Consider the following 15903-nt stretch of genomic DNA (forward strand, 5'->3'; position numbering starts at 1 on the left):
ATTTTTGTGAAAGATTGGTATTTTTGTCCTGATTTGTAGGAATCTAAAAAACGCGTTTCACAACTCGTCTCTTATTTAGTTTTATGCGGCATTCAAGATGGCAGCCCCTATAGAGTAAATATCATATTTTTTTTATTATCACGTGTGCGCCAGCTGACTGACTCAAGTCTAATGAAGCAGGCAAAAAATAACGAAATTGTGATTAACGGGTGAAATTTGCCATGAGCTAATAAAGAAAATGCTGAATAAGCCAGGCCATAAGTGGACTCATCTCTTTCAAACAGAGTACAATCTAAAGTCCTTTCCTACCATATGTGGCAGCCTGGTTATTTAAAATGGAGTATATGACAGTTAACCCAATCATTAGTCATTTACCATGACAATCACAATTCCACACTATTTTGAATACAGGAAACAATATACTACACACTGCTTATTCCAGTTCTTTTATTGGCTGATTAAAAACTTACATTAATATAATTTATATACATTATAATAGCGCAACCATTTTAACTTGAGTAAATAAATCTCAAACTATTCCAACCCAAACATATGGATGCAAAGTTAAATGCACATTTGTTTTGCTAAGAAAAATGTTTTCATGATACATCGCTCATGGTGACAACTGCATTTGGTTGTGTAGTTGTTCACCATTTAGAACATAGAATACAATTTTTATTACAGAAGCATACATTTTACTTCTGAAACATGATGGTTCAAAACCAATAGCATTAAATATATTTAACATAATTAAATAAATAATGTAATTTATTTATTTTCAGTGTTTCATTTCAACATTTTGAGCATATTCACTATATGTAGGTTTATATATCTGACTGGTGAGAACAAGACAACATTATTATTGTCCCCTTGTATGAAATGTTGGTTTATGAGCGATAGAAGTTAAATAAACAAATCACTCAAAACCATAACATGGTCAATCAAATAATATTCAGGCTAATAGAAAAACTCAAAAGTACTGCTAGAGAATACAAATGTTAAATTTGGAATAGATATAAATTGACATTGAAGGAGGATCTAGTACAATTTGAAATGATTAAATGATCTTCTTTGCATTCAACATGCAAGCTTGGTCAGACATAGCTCATTACTTAACATTTTTTTTTTTTTACAAATAATTAAATAACATCATTTACCCTGATCATCATGACAAGCAATAACAATGAACACAGCATTGACAAAGGGGATAATGAATGAATAAGTATACCCACGTTATCACTCTTAAAATGTGATAAGTGTTATGTAAATGATAACAGAACAAATAAAAGAAAAAAACTCCAATAAAATAATTGAATAAACCTGTTTAGCTAGAGTAGAGTATAACCATGCATGCTGTCATGTTATATACCATATATGTAATCAGAACTACAATTATAAGTAGTACAATAACAAGTCATAACCAATGTCATTATTTTCAAGGACGGACCTCACCCTATGAGATCTCGCTTCATGTGTGACTGGACATATATGCAAAAATTAAATGACTTGATTTTGATTATTTAATAGCTCAATATTGAATATGGTTTTTCAGAAGGGATCATTGCTTTGGAATGCCCTGACTTCATCAAAATTGACCGTAATCAAATGTATATAGCATATTCTTTCAACGTGAAAATAACCCCAAAACAATCTGCTGAATCTTATACAATTTTTTGACGTAACTATGACGAGTCCGGTTTTCACAATCAATTTTACACACAATGCAAGATCTCATAATCAACAGAAAATGGTATATACAGGCATAAAAGCTAAGATTGACCCTAGTATGTACTTTATTTTGTCCAATTTCTTGGACACTTGGACCTCTCTGTCTTGAGTAGCAAATATTGGTTGACGAAAATAAATTTTCCGAACAGTTTCTGTAATCCAGAATTCAGAATTAGATGAGTGATGTAATATCACATTGAACCCGTCAATTTAATTATAAGATGGGTAATAAACCAAAACTCGCCATTATTATACACTATGCATTGGTTGTAGGTGGTAAATAAGAGTATATAATTTAGCCTAATATTGTAAGTTTTGAGTATATGAACAATTATCATTCACTGTAAGTCGTTTATCTGTAATAGTGGATTGATTGTGTGCTGTTTGATCAGGCATTTGTCAAAAGTCGTTCCATCACGATGTTTTTCTGCTAAAAGCTGGAATCAATACAAGACAGAATATAAATGACAGAAATTACACTCAATATACTTTTCTCACCAATTGCACCTCTGGCGACGAATCATTTCATGTCATAGAAGGGTGACAACAAAGGCTGCTTAAAACATAAATGTCATTTCGATCTGTAGTTGTCCATCATGTTATTATATTGTTGATCACTACGAATCACTACACAACCAAACTTAGTTTAAACCAAATTGCTTACACTCGTATTTGGCATTTTGAGACGAGAAGAATGCACGACTTATAAGAATGGCGTATTGGTAAGTAATGTATCTTTGTAAAATCATATTGTATGTCTAGACCACTTTATTCAACACATGGTGAACACATGGATAGATATAGTTGTTAAATCACCAGGCAAGATGTAGCATTCAGACAGCAAGGTGAGTTGGGAAAGGTGAGTTGGGAAAGATTTAAACTTGCCCACAAATCTATACAGTCTTATCGGATACATGACCATCTTCTAATCTAATATGACTGGGAGTGGATAAAAGCATTCGCATGCTGGAAGTGCTGCTGTAACTGCCACTACTTTCATGAGTGCTATCGCTACTGATTGGGGTGCCAGGAAGTTCAACATCTAGGTTAACTGTTTGGAAACCATTCTCCATCAGAGAACTATTTTCATCATTTGGCTTCTCGTCATAAATAATACCAGCACCGGGGTTTGTAGATACAGAATCTGTGTCTTCAAAGCCATCTGCAAAGAAACAAACATGATGTAAAAACGATAATAGAGTCTCAAGGGTTACATTTTGAAAGTGATCAGTGCAAGCATGCATAGGGGAGATGTATGGCTGTCATTGATTCTTTACCAGTGTGTTAGTCAATGACACAAAGTTAAACACTACCACCTCAGAATATTGGCGATCCGCTCTGATAGGATTGTCCTTAAAATTGCTTTTGTGTGTTTGTGTCTGTGTGATTTACGTATTAATTCTTCTGTGATTTTTTGGCTTGGCCGATTTCACTCAAACTTGGCAGGTATGTCAAACCTTCACCCTAGTTATTGAAAAAAAATCTGGAATAAAATTTTGGCACATCGTTGCCATAGCAAAAGCCAAAAAAAAATGATTTTTGGATAGCTTCGCGCCAAATGCATCTCCTCCTACAAATTTAAGATACAACCCCTCAGCCTGGGTGTGGGCACTATTTGAATTTTTGATATCTTTTTTCATTACCGAGAAATTTGTCCCCAAAGTTGGGGTAACTAGTTCACTGGGAATGGCTTTTTAACTCTTGTGATTTTTTTGGCTGGGCAGATTTGGTTCAAACTTGCCAGGCAAGTCACTCCTTCACTCTAGTTAGGTTGCAGAATCTGAAAACAAATTCTGGCCCACTGTTTCCATAGCAACAGCCAAAAAACTGTTACATAGCAACAGCCAAAAAACTGTTACATTGCGCACTGACAAGAGATCACCGGCGCCGACATTGTTACACTGTATCAACGTAATCCCAACGCAACTTTGAACTTTGAATGAACAGTAAATGCTGCCTTCAATTTAGAAAATACGATCACAAAACGTTTGGAAATAATAAATTTAACAGCAGAATATGTCCTAGCAATGAAATAAAGTGACTTCTAAAGACTGAATGTTTTTTTGCGAACTTTGTATACGGTGCCCGGTTTTAGTTATAAACCTACGTTAGCTTCACGTTCATGTCCTACCATGGAAACAGCCAAAAACATGTTGCTTGTTTTTTAGTGGGGCCAATGGCCAACCAGCCTACCGACTTGTTTAGTGAGTTTGTCACATGCTGTTTTACTATGGTCAGTCAATGACAAGATGTGAAACACTACCTCACAGAATAGTATGTTTGTCATATTAGGCTTCACTATGGTCAGTCAATGACAAGATGTCAAACACTGCCTCACAGAATATTCAGTGACAAGATATGTCAAATGAAACATGTCAAATGATGTTCACCTTGGCAAGTATCAGCCAATCTCAAGCTGTCAATCAATGACAAAATGTAAATGATTCACTCTGGTATTTTCAGACAATGACAAAATGTAAATGATTCACTCTGGTATTTTCAGACAATGACAAAATGTAAATGATTCACTCTGGTATTTTCAATCAATGACAAAATGTAAATGATTCACTCTGGTATTTTTAGACAATGACAAAATGTAAATGATTCACTCTGATATTTTCAGACAATGACAAAATGTAAAATATTGCTTGAGTCTATGTAACATGTAAATCATCCTTTGGCAATATGGTCAGTCAATGATAAGCTGTGAAATGCTGCGTCACTCTGGTCGCTAGTCAGTCAATGATAAGCTGTGAAATGCTGTTTCACTCTGGTCGCTAGTCAGTCAATGAGTAGCTGTGAAATGCTGCTTCACTCTGGTCACTAGTCAGTCAATGATAAGCTGTGAAATGCTGCTTCACTCTGGTCGCTAGTCAGTCAATGAGTAGCTGTGAAATGCTGTTTGACTCTGGTCGCTAGTCAGTCAATGATAAGCTGTGAAATGCTGCTTTATTCACTCTGGTCGCTAGTCAGTCAATGATAAGCTGTGAAATGCTGCTTTTATTCTGGTCGCTAGTCAGTCAATGATAAGCTGTGAATTGCTGCTTTTACTCTGGTCGCTAGTCAGTCAATGATAAGCTGTGAAATACTGCGTCATTCTGGTCGCTAGTCAGTCAATGATAAGCTGTGAAATGCTGCTTCACTCTGATCGCTAGTCAGTCAATGAGTAGCTGTGAAATGCTGTTTGACTCTGGTCGCTAGTCAGTCAATGATAAGCTGTGAAATGCTGCTTTAATCTGGTCGCTAGTCAGTCAATGATAAGCTGTGAAATGCTGCTTTATTCACTCTGGTCGCTAGTCAGTCAATGATAAGCTGTGAAATGCTGCTTTTATTCTGGTCGCTCGTCAGTCAATGATAAGCTGTGAAATGCTGTTTGACTCTGGTCGCTAGTAAGTCAATGAGTAGCTGTGAAATGCTGCTTCACTCTGGTCGCTAGTCAGTCAATGATAAGCTGTGAAATGCTGCTTCACTCTGGTCACTAGTCAGTCAATGATAAGCTGTGAAATGCTGCTTCACTCTGATCGCTAGTCAGTCAATGATAAGCTGTGAAATGCTGCTTCACTCTGATCGCTAGTCAGTCAATGAGTAGCTGTGAAATGCTGTTTGACTCTGGTCGCTAGTCAGTCAATGATAAGCTGTGAAATGCTGCTTCACTCTGGTCGCCAGTCAGTCAATGAGTAGCTGTGAAATGCTGTTTGACTCTGGTCGCTAGTATGTCAATGAGTAGCTGTGAAATGCTGCTTCACTCTGGTCGCTAGTCAGTCAATGATAAGCTGTGAAATGCTGCTTCACTATGGTCGCTAGTCAGTCAATGATAAGCTGTGAAATGCTGCTTCACTCTGGTCACTAGTCAGTCAATGATAAGCTGTGAAATGCTGCTTCACTCTGATCGCTAGTCAGTCAATGATAAGCTGTGAAATGCTGCTTCACTCTGATCGCTAGTCAGTCAATGATAAGCTGTGAAATGCTGCTTTTACTCTGGTCGCTAGTCAGTCAATGATAAGCTGTGAAATGCTGCTTTATTCACTATGGTCGCTAGTCAGTCAATGATAAGCTGTGAAATGCTGCTTTTATTCTGGTCACTAGTCAATCAATCATAAGCTGTGAAATGCTGCTTTTACTCTGCTCCCTAGTCAGTCAATGATAAGCTGTGAAATGCTGCGTCACTCTGGTCGCTAGTCAGTCAATGATAAGCTGTGAAATGCTGCTTCACTCTGGTCACTAGTCAGTCAATGATAAGCTGTGAAATGCTGCTTCACTCTGGTCACTAGTCAGTCAATGATAAGGTGTGAAATGCTGCTTCACTCTGGTCGCTAGTCAGTCAATGATAAGCTGTGAAATGCTGCTTCACTCTGGTCACTAGTCAGTCAATGATAAGCTGTGAAATGCTGCTTCACTCTGGTCACTAGTCAGTCAATGATAAGCTGTGAAATGCTGCTTCACTCTGGTCACTAGTCAGTCAATGATAAGCTGTGAAATGCTGCTTCACTCTGGTCACTAGTCAGTCAATGATAAGGTGTGAAATGCTGCTTCACTCTGGTCGCTAGTCAGTCAATGACTGCAGTATGTCAAATATTGCTGCTTCTAGGCATACATGGTAATATCAAACACTGACAAAGTTATGTATGCATGTATGCATGTCATAAACGTATATACACGTATACAAAAAAATTGTATAATAAATACAAGTGATAGAATTCAATAAGAAATAAATATAAGAGACGTACTACACAAAATAGCATTACAAATGTATATGCATTTACATGTACATGCAGAATCTTTTTATTACACACTGTTTAAACATAAAGCAAGTTTTTATAAAATGTTATTTTTAATTGAAGAATCTAGAAGATGTATGGATGTGCACCATTATGTATACTCTTCAGGCCAGTAACTGTCACCTTAAAACGATATTATGCAACTGTCAGTGTGAAACAAGGAAATATCGCAAATAATGTAGTAAATGCAAATATACATGTATTATAAAAGAGCAACTAAAAGAAAAACAAAGATAGAAAGCGACACCTGACAACATAAAACAATATATTAAACTGATGTAGACGTGTTTACACAGTTCCATAGTTCTGGGATAAGACCATCACACTAGCTGAAAATAATGATTAAATGGAAGCATATGGTAAACAAGGTATAATAATAAAACAGTACTTCCACAGACATACCATGAGATTTGGAGATCCAAGTCAGGCATACAGTTCAGAGTCCGTGTCATCAGCTGCATATACAAAAAGAATTACACAACTTTTGTTCTGTTTTGTTTTTTGGGGGTTTTCATTCCAGCTTTGAATTTGTCAACATGAAATTACCAGATAATTCATTCCTCACTAATGTGAGTATATATTTATGCTGTCTTCAGAAAGATAAATCTAAACACACGTGCAAAAAAATGTGAAATGTGAAATAAAGTAAAACTGGCAGTAATCAAATGATACAAGCTGCTTTAGTAATATTCTAAATTAATAAAGAAGTTGACATAATTTGTTAAAAAAAATTCATGTTCAGCATGTTTGGTTGACTGTTAACACAAAACAAACCATGTATGATCATAAGTGCATTATTTTATATTCTCTAAATTGTAGGTATGCTATTTCCATTTGGAAGCACTGTTATGATTTTTATGAAGTTATTTCTTTTATGCATGTACATGTAGTTATTATTTTTTTTTAAATGAAGCTTTGTAGACAATAGGCAAATCTGCCAACAAATAAGGCAGTGAAATTCAAGTTATGCCCTTGGTGGCTATTCAAAAAAATAACAAATAATAATTTAGATGAAATAAGAAATTTAAAATTATGCAACGAAGAGCTCTCATTAATCTGGTGAGCTTGGACTATACACGAGGAATTACGACATAGGGTCAAGCAGTAATGCAATCAAATATGTAAATTTACACATCAGGTCATTCATAGCATCCATATATACGATGGCAATGAGCTTTCAACCTTTCAACGAGATAGACATGTTCACCAAAGTCACTCAAGCTGACAATGCTTTTTATACACGTTGACCAAGGAAATGTAACGATTTAGGTATACACTGTTTTAAAAGACTATTTTTCCTGCTCCATGCCTGTCTATGAAGTTCACGTTTTGTTTAAATTGCTGCTGATGTGTTGCTACCTCTGGCTGTGATCACCAAATAAATGTGATGCATACAACAATGCATGTCAAGTTTTGTAACATGTTTTTTATTCCAATAATGATTTCCATGGCATGTACATGTACATAACAAATTAGGGCACGAACTGAAACTAAAACTGAAATTTTAAAATAATTTTTTGAGCTTCAGGATAAATTTAATAATTAGTTTAAAATAAATTGGGTGTGCGAATTTATAGACCGATAGTTTTTATGGTATTTCTCATTTTAAACTAGTATGGTGCTGAGAAGAACATGGTTTGCATTGTGTTAACAGTTGTGAGAAAATTCTAGAAATTAGGCCACATATTTGTACCTAATTTTGATAGGAAAAATACAACATACGGTATTCACTTTGGTGCCCAGATTTCAAAGAAGTACAAGACAAAAGTGTTCATGTTACTGCATGCTTTACTGTGCTATACAGCTATTTTACTCCCTGCCACCTGCGTTTCACCCTGTGAGATTGGTTAGAAATTGATATATTTAGCAGATAATTCACTTGACACTAAATCGAAAGGCAAGATTGCAGAATGTTTTACATGTATAACCATAATTGCCAAAAGTTAAAAGCATCCCTCCTGTAATTCTAATGAAGTAGTTACCATACTTCCCCAATTCTTAACCCCATGGGCTCAATAAGTAAAATCTGGGAAAATAAAGGGTGGGCTTATTACACCAAAGGATGACTCATGGTAGAAACGAACAGCTGTTGTTTGTTTAACATCGTAACCATGTCATCCCCTCTTGAAAAATTATCCAATTGACAGTGAGGAATACACGTCTCTTTGAGGATAATTGCAAAATAAGCTGCGTCATCATTGATTTTCAAAATACTTTTACAATGAAGAACAAAAATATTCACAAAAAAGTATGCATATCTTCTTACACATACTATTATTACATACCATTTGAATTTATGTTGTAAAATTATTAGGGTCTGTGGGAAAACAGTAGAAGCCAAGATCTTTATCTTCAAATATTTTCAATCATTGGCAAACTCTTGATGCAAAACAATTTCTGACTGGTCTAGTCTTCTATAAAATGCTGATGCAATTTACTGGGATTTTCCAAATATTGATGATGGCATTGATTTTGACCAAAAAAACAACAAAAATTTAAATGGTGATTTGCAATTTTTGAAAGCTAACCTGAGTGAGGAAAAAGGATTTAACCCCTTTCACAGTTGTCAACAGGTCACACCCTATTCCGGATAGTCACAACAAACACTGTGATTGTTCATAAAAGTAAAATGATGTCCTTTGACAAGGTTTCACCAAGGTTTCACCTACATACATGTATTATAACATAACAAGGCAATCCATCTGGTATTTTTCAAGAAGAAGACGAAAATGTAATAGTTGACGAACAGTGAATGGACAACAAACGATATCAGCAGATCTAAAACAAGAACTACACCACCAATCACAATTTTCATGAATGAAACAATGCATATTTCAATAAACAAAATCGTTATTGTAATCAAGGATGCTCTAAACTCATCAAATGTCTAAAAGTAAGGGCTGGGCTTCACCAAAGTAGGGGCTTATGACCAAAGAAGTACAGCATCATTGCAGAGTAAACTTTTCTTTGTTCAGATCAAAGTACCTCACTAAATTTTCAGCACATAGTTAATTTTTTGGACATATTGACATATTTTTAGCATAAAAACCAATGATGAAATGAAAAAGTTGCAATTGCCCAACAAAAAAATTTCTGTCAGCTCCATATTTAATACACACAAAAATAACATTCAGTTTCCAATACAGTTCAAACCTCTTTAAAAGCAGCCTAGAAATGTATGCCTGAGAGAAACGGTGTGCAGGTTATCTAACTATACAGAAATTTTACACTACAGGTATGATAAAAGCTAAATGGTACAAGCAAAAGGATCGATTCAAACTTAATTCTCTCTGGTTTGTCAACACTCAATCTTGAACAAATTTGGGTGTATCTTATGTACCGTAACTCTTGCAATTATTTAGTTTATCCGCAATCACAGTCATTAATATTTTAAATACTCAAACAAAAATAATGTAGGATTCCATACAAGTCTTGTGTAACTTTAACCTGAGAGAACTATGAGTGATTCACACAGATGGAGAACTAACAAGAAAAAAATATAGCAGCTTGGTTTGGTTCCTAGTCAATCTATATGGAAACTAATGCTGAAATCAAATCAGATAGGGTTCAATAAAATCATAGAAATGAAGCATTAGTTGTTATCTTGTCATATCTTGTGCATGTAAATGGGTGAAAAGTCATCGATGAATCATATAAAATATTTTTTGCTTGAGAAGACTCACAACTAAGTAATCACAGAACTACTTATACAATTGTGTTCACTTTATGCACGAATTAAAAATAACAAATTTGTGAAGTGAGTCCTGGAGATACAATGTAGGATATAATTATATTTTATAATGTCCTAGTCTAGAAAGAGGATTTGCAGTTAGTGCAACCAGAGCAACAACAAGGTAATTCAATTTACATTATTTTTTATAAAACATACAATGTTATAGTAGATATATTTATTCTCCAAATAATAATTCAGCGTTGTTCTCCCACATCATTGTAAAATCACAGCAATGACATGATTGTAAGAACTTAGTTTGTGAGTCTTTCTCTCATTAGTGATTTATCTCACCTCCACTATAAACATCTTCTTCATACGGTATTTCGTCATCATCTTCACAGTCATCCGGATACAACACATCATCATAAATCACCTCTTTTGGACCGTCTGTTTTCTCGGTCACCTCACAATCATTAGTAATTGGTGTACTTTTCTCAGAAGAAGGGGATACAACTGTGGGTGACTTCTGGACTTCAGCACTATCTGCCAAAACAGTGTTTGAATTTCTACATGACGGGCAATCAGATACTCCTTCTGACATAGGTTCTGGAGTCGTTTCAGACATTGGGTTAGATATCGGTGATACTATTGGTGAACTGTATGGTGGTGATGTTGGAGTTGGGAGTGATAACTTTCTTGGCTTTGTCTTTTCTGTCTTATTTGATGGCTAAAGAGTTAAAATAAAAGATCAAGGGAATTATTATGTGTACTTACTCGGATTTCTACTGGCACAGGTAGTATGAAAGTATTTCTATTGGCATTCTCTACTGGTTGTAATATGTACTTACTCGGATTTCTACTGGCACAGGTAGTATGAAAGTATTTCTATTGGCATTCTCTACTGGTTGTAATGTGTACTTACTCGGATTTCTATTGGCACAGGTAGTATGAAAGTATTTCTATTGGCATTCTCTACTGGTTGTAATATGTACTTACACGGATTTCTACTGGCACAGGTAGTATGAAAGCATTTCTATTGGCATTCTCTACTGGTTGTAATGTGTACTTACTCGGATTTCTACTGGCACAGGTAGTATGAAAGCATTTCTATTGGCATTCTCTACTGGTTGTAATATGTACTTACTCGGATTTCTACTGGCACAGGTAGTATGAGAGCATTTCTATTGGCATTCTCTACTGGTTGTAATATGTACTTACTCGGATTTCTACTGGCACAGGTAGTATGAAAGCATTTCTATTGGCATTCTCTACTGGTTGTAATATCTACTGACACAGGTAGTACGAGAGCATTTCTATTGGCATTCTCTACTGGTTGTAATGTATACTTACACGGATTTCTACTGGCACAGGTAGTATGAGAGCATTTCTATTGGCATTCTCTACTGGTTGTAATATCTACTGACACAGGTAGTACGAGAGCATTTCTATTGGCATTCTCTACTGGTTGTAATGTATACTTACACGGATTTCTACTGGCACAGGTAGTATGAGAGCATTTCTATTGGCATTCTCTACTGGTTGTAATATCTACTGACACAGGTAGTATGAGAGCATTTCTATTGGCATTCTCTACTGGTTGTAATGTGTACTTACTCGGATTTCTACTGGCACAGGTAGTATGAGAGCATTTCTATTGGCATTCTCTACTGGTTGTAATATGTACTTACACGGATTTCTACTGGCACAGGTAGTATGAGAGCATTTCTATTGGCATTCTCTACTGGTTGTAATATCTACTGACACAGGTAGTATGAGAGCATTTCTATTGGCATTCTCTACTGGTTGTAATGTGTACTTACTCGGATTTCTACTGGCACAGGTAGTATGAAAGCATTTCTATTGGCATTCTCTACTGGTTGTAATATGTACTTACACGGATTTCTACTGGCACAGGTAGTATGAGAGCATTTCTATTGGCATTCTCTACTGGTTGTAATGTGTACTTACACGGATTTCTACTGGCACAGGTAGTATGAGAGCATTTCTATTGGCATTCTCTACTGGTTGTAATGTGTACTTACTCGGATTTCTACTGGCACAGGTAGTATGAGAGCATTTCTATTGGCATTCTCTACTGGTTGTAATGTGTACTTACTCGGATTTCTACTGGCACAGGTAGTATGAGAGCATTTCTATTGGCATTCTCTACTGGTTGTAATGTGTACTTACTCGGATTTCTACTGACACAGGTAGTATGAGAGCATTTCTATTGGCATTCTCTACTGGTTGTAATGTGTACTTACTCGGATTTCTACTGGCACAGGTAGTATGAGAGCATTTCTATTGGCATTCTCTACTGGTTGTAATATGTACTTACTCGGATTTCTACTGACACAGGTAGTATGAGAGCATTTCTATTGGCATTCTCTACTGGTTGTAATATGTACTTACTCGGATTTCTACTGACAGAGGTAGTATGAGAGCATTTCTATTGGCATTCTCTACTGGTTGTAATATGTACTTACACGGATTTCTACTGGCACAGGTAGTATGAGAGCATTTCTATTGGCATTCTCTACTGGTTGTAATGTGTACTTACTCGGATTTCTACTGACACAGGTAGTATGAGAGCATTTCTATTGGCATTCTCTACTGGTTGTAATGTGTACTTACTCGGATTTCTACTGGCACAGGTAGTATGAGAGCATTTCTATTGGCATTCTCTACTGGTTGTAATATGTACTTACTCGGATTTCTACTGACACAGGTAGTATGAGAGCATTTCTATTGGCATTCTCTACTGGTTGTAATATGTACTTACTCGGATTTCTACTGACACAGGCAGTATGAGAGCATTTCTATTGGCATTCTCTACTGGTTGTAATATGTACTTAGGGAACTGATCATTACCACCCAGCCGGTTTCCTGTGAGTTTGACTCGGTTTACCGTACCGGTCGTTGCTTTACCGTACCGACCGTTGCGTTACCGTACCGACCGTTGCGTTACCGTACCGACCGTTGCGTTACCGTACCGGCCGGTGCTTTACTGTACCGGCTGGACAATTACCGTACTGATAGGACCAATACCGACTATTTATCACCTTCGATTAATGAATGCATGGTAAACAAAGCCCCGGTAACTGATCGGCGCCCTGCCGGTAACCGTGAGTCATGCATGAATTAATTGGGCATTTTGCAAACAATAAGAATTTTTTTTTAGGACTTGTACAAAAGAGTGTTACGTCCCAGTCGACTAGAGGACTCATGGTTTAATTATTTGTTTATATTTGTCAGTAGCTCACACAGTGGAAAGAAAGTCGGGCAACCGTCGAAATACAAATAAATAAATAAATTAAATAAAAAAGTCTTTCTGAAATTCTTCGCATGTGTTTTTTTCAATATATGTGTGTTATTCACATATTCATGATCGCCTGTAACGCTATAAAACGACAGTCCTAAATCGTAGCTTACCCACAACGTTGAATAAAACGTCTCAACCTGTCGCATGAATTCGATGATACTTGCATAATCTGTCAGCGTGACTCGCTTGGCCGAGCTCACATGTATTTAAATTCGGGCTTGGGCGTTCGAAAATCTGTTTTGATACTTTGTCGACAATAACACGCGCAACGCGTGCACGTAGTCCAGATAAAATTCAAGTGCGTAAAACGGAATTTGACCTTGCTCTAGTTCAACATTTTTCCATTGCTTTTCGACCTCATTTTGTGATTTTGCTTATGGAATTGACCAAACATATTTACACATCCCTTCCAACAATCCCCAATGTAACTTTATTATAACAAAACAGAGTGTGCAAGTGTGCCGGTACATCTCTTTTTGGAACATGTGATTGGCCCTGAAAAGGGCTGTTTGGTTTGGGGCAGAATACGTTTTAGACTGGAAAGGTCGGGACTTTTTTTTGTTTTACAAAAAAAAAAATATAATTACAGCCAATACAAAGTCAGCTTGGACATTCAGTTGTGAGACATAACAAAATAAACGGTGCCGGCGATAGATTTTGCGAATGAAAGAACAAACTAAACGCAATCAAAGGCGCCGACCACTCGCGTTGGAAATAAACTAATAAAACGCGTTGCGACGAGAAATCTCGTCTGCATCTATCATTCGCGCACACGCACACACATGCTATTTTCGTATGTTGAATACGTTGGCAACGTCGTCAAATATTTAGCCCAATCACTGAATAAAAAAACATCCAAGCACACGTGCACTGGCGCCAGATAAAGTGAAAAAATGAAAACAAAATTACGTCTGCACTGTGCATTTGTAACAATAACCAAAACCATTAGGTTACATGCCAAAACTACCGACTCAGGATTCATCATACACAAATATAGCCACTTTCATGGAACTGTTATTTTTGTAATCCACTTTGTCGGCTCAGTTGATTTGGGAGCACTGATCCCGATTTAAAAAAAAAAATCGTATAAAATAAAGACGCAGTTCCGTCTGTAGTCATATCCAACAGTTCACTTGGACGTACTGGGAGCTCCATGGTCTCACAAAAATCATGTGTAGCATTATCACGCGCAACTTGAATGTAAATATTATGCAATAATAATGGTAAAGTTTAATCTCTGACAAATAAAAAGACGCAACAAATTGCCCTGGTGGTGTATTTGACCTCGAAAGCTACCGTATAGCAAACATGAACAAAATGATTTATAAACAGACTATAACTACAAACTAAACAAATTCTACTCAAATTAATTCTACAGTTCTGCTTTCTCTGGCGATCCTGTGCATAAAACTGAAATTTAAACAGGTCGGCATTTTACCTGTAAACCGGAAAATCAATGCATAAATTAACTTGTCAGAAGTGTGAATTGCCTCCTGCCAGTACGGTAACGGCCTTGCCGGTACGGCTAATGACCTTCGGGTACGGTAAAGCAGCGGCCGGTACGGTAAAGCAACGGCCGGTACGGTAAAGCAGCGGCCGGTACGGTAAAGCAACGACCGGTACGGTAAAGCAACGCATGCCGCAGGAGACTCACAGGAAACCGGCTTGGTGGTAATGATCAGTTCCCTTACTCGGATTTCTACTGACACAGGTAGTATGAGAGCATTTCTATTGGCATTCTCTACTGGTTGTAATATGTACTTACTCGGATTTCTACTGACACAGGTAGTATGAGAGCATTTCTATTGGCATTCTCTACTGGTTGTAATATGTACTTACTCGGATTTCTACTGACACAGGTAGTATGAGAGCATTTCTATTGGCATTCTCTACTGGTTGTAATATGTACTTACTCGGATTTCTACTGACACAGGTAGTATGAGAGCATTTCTATTGGCATTCTCTACTGGTTGTAATATGTACTTACACGGATTTCTACTGACACAGGTAGTATGAGAGCATTTCTATTGGCATTCTCTACTGGTTGTAATATGTACTTACACGGATTTCTACTGACACAGGTAGTATGAGAGCATTTCTATTGGCATTCTCTACTGGTTGTAATATGTACTTACACGGATTTCTACTGACACAGGTAGTATGAGAGCATTTCTATTGGCATTCTCTACTGGTTGTAATATGTACTTACTCGGATTTCTACTGACACAGGTAGTATGAGAGCATTTCTATTGGCATTCTCTACTGGTTGTAATATGTACTTACTCGGATTTCTACTGACACAGGTAGTATGAGAGCATTTCTATTGGCATTCTCTACTGGTTGTAATATGTACTTACACGGATTTCTACTGACACAGGTAGTATGAGAGCATTTCTATTGGC

At 36.7% G+C, this 15903-nt stretch overlaps 1 protein-coding gene across 2 annotated transcripts in view; it reads right to left on the minus strand.

Moving 5' to 3' along the window:
* Positions 1-430: 430 nt before the first annotated feature.
* LOC102804005 (E3 ubiquitin-protein ligase MGRN1-like) overlaps positions 431-15903 on the minus strand; it is a 46179-nt gene continuing 30706 nt past the window's right edge. Inside the window, exons 14-16 of one of the 2 annotated variants that reach the window (XM_085502145.1) lie at positions 10531-10906; positions 6909-6961; positions 431-2890 (exon numbers count right to left, since the gene is read on the minus strand). In XM_085502145.1, coding sequence (XP_085358271.1) covers positions 6930-6961; positions 10531-10906 — 408 coding nt within the window. In that variant the 3' untranslated portion in view covers positions 431-2890; positions 6909-6929. The remainder of the gene's footprint in view (positions 2891-6908; positions 6962-10530; positions 10907-15903) is intronic. The other variant, XM_085502144.1, reaches the window with a different exon arrangement.

Source organism: Saccoglossus kowalevskii, chromosome 8 (assembly GCF_978046115.1).
Source record: "Saccoglossus kowalevskii chromosome 8, keSacKowa6.1, whole genome shotgun sequence".
Taxonomy (NCBI): Eukaryota; Metazoa; Hemichordata; class Enteropneusta; family Harrimaniidae; genus Saccoglossus; species Saccoglossus kowalevskii.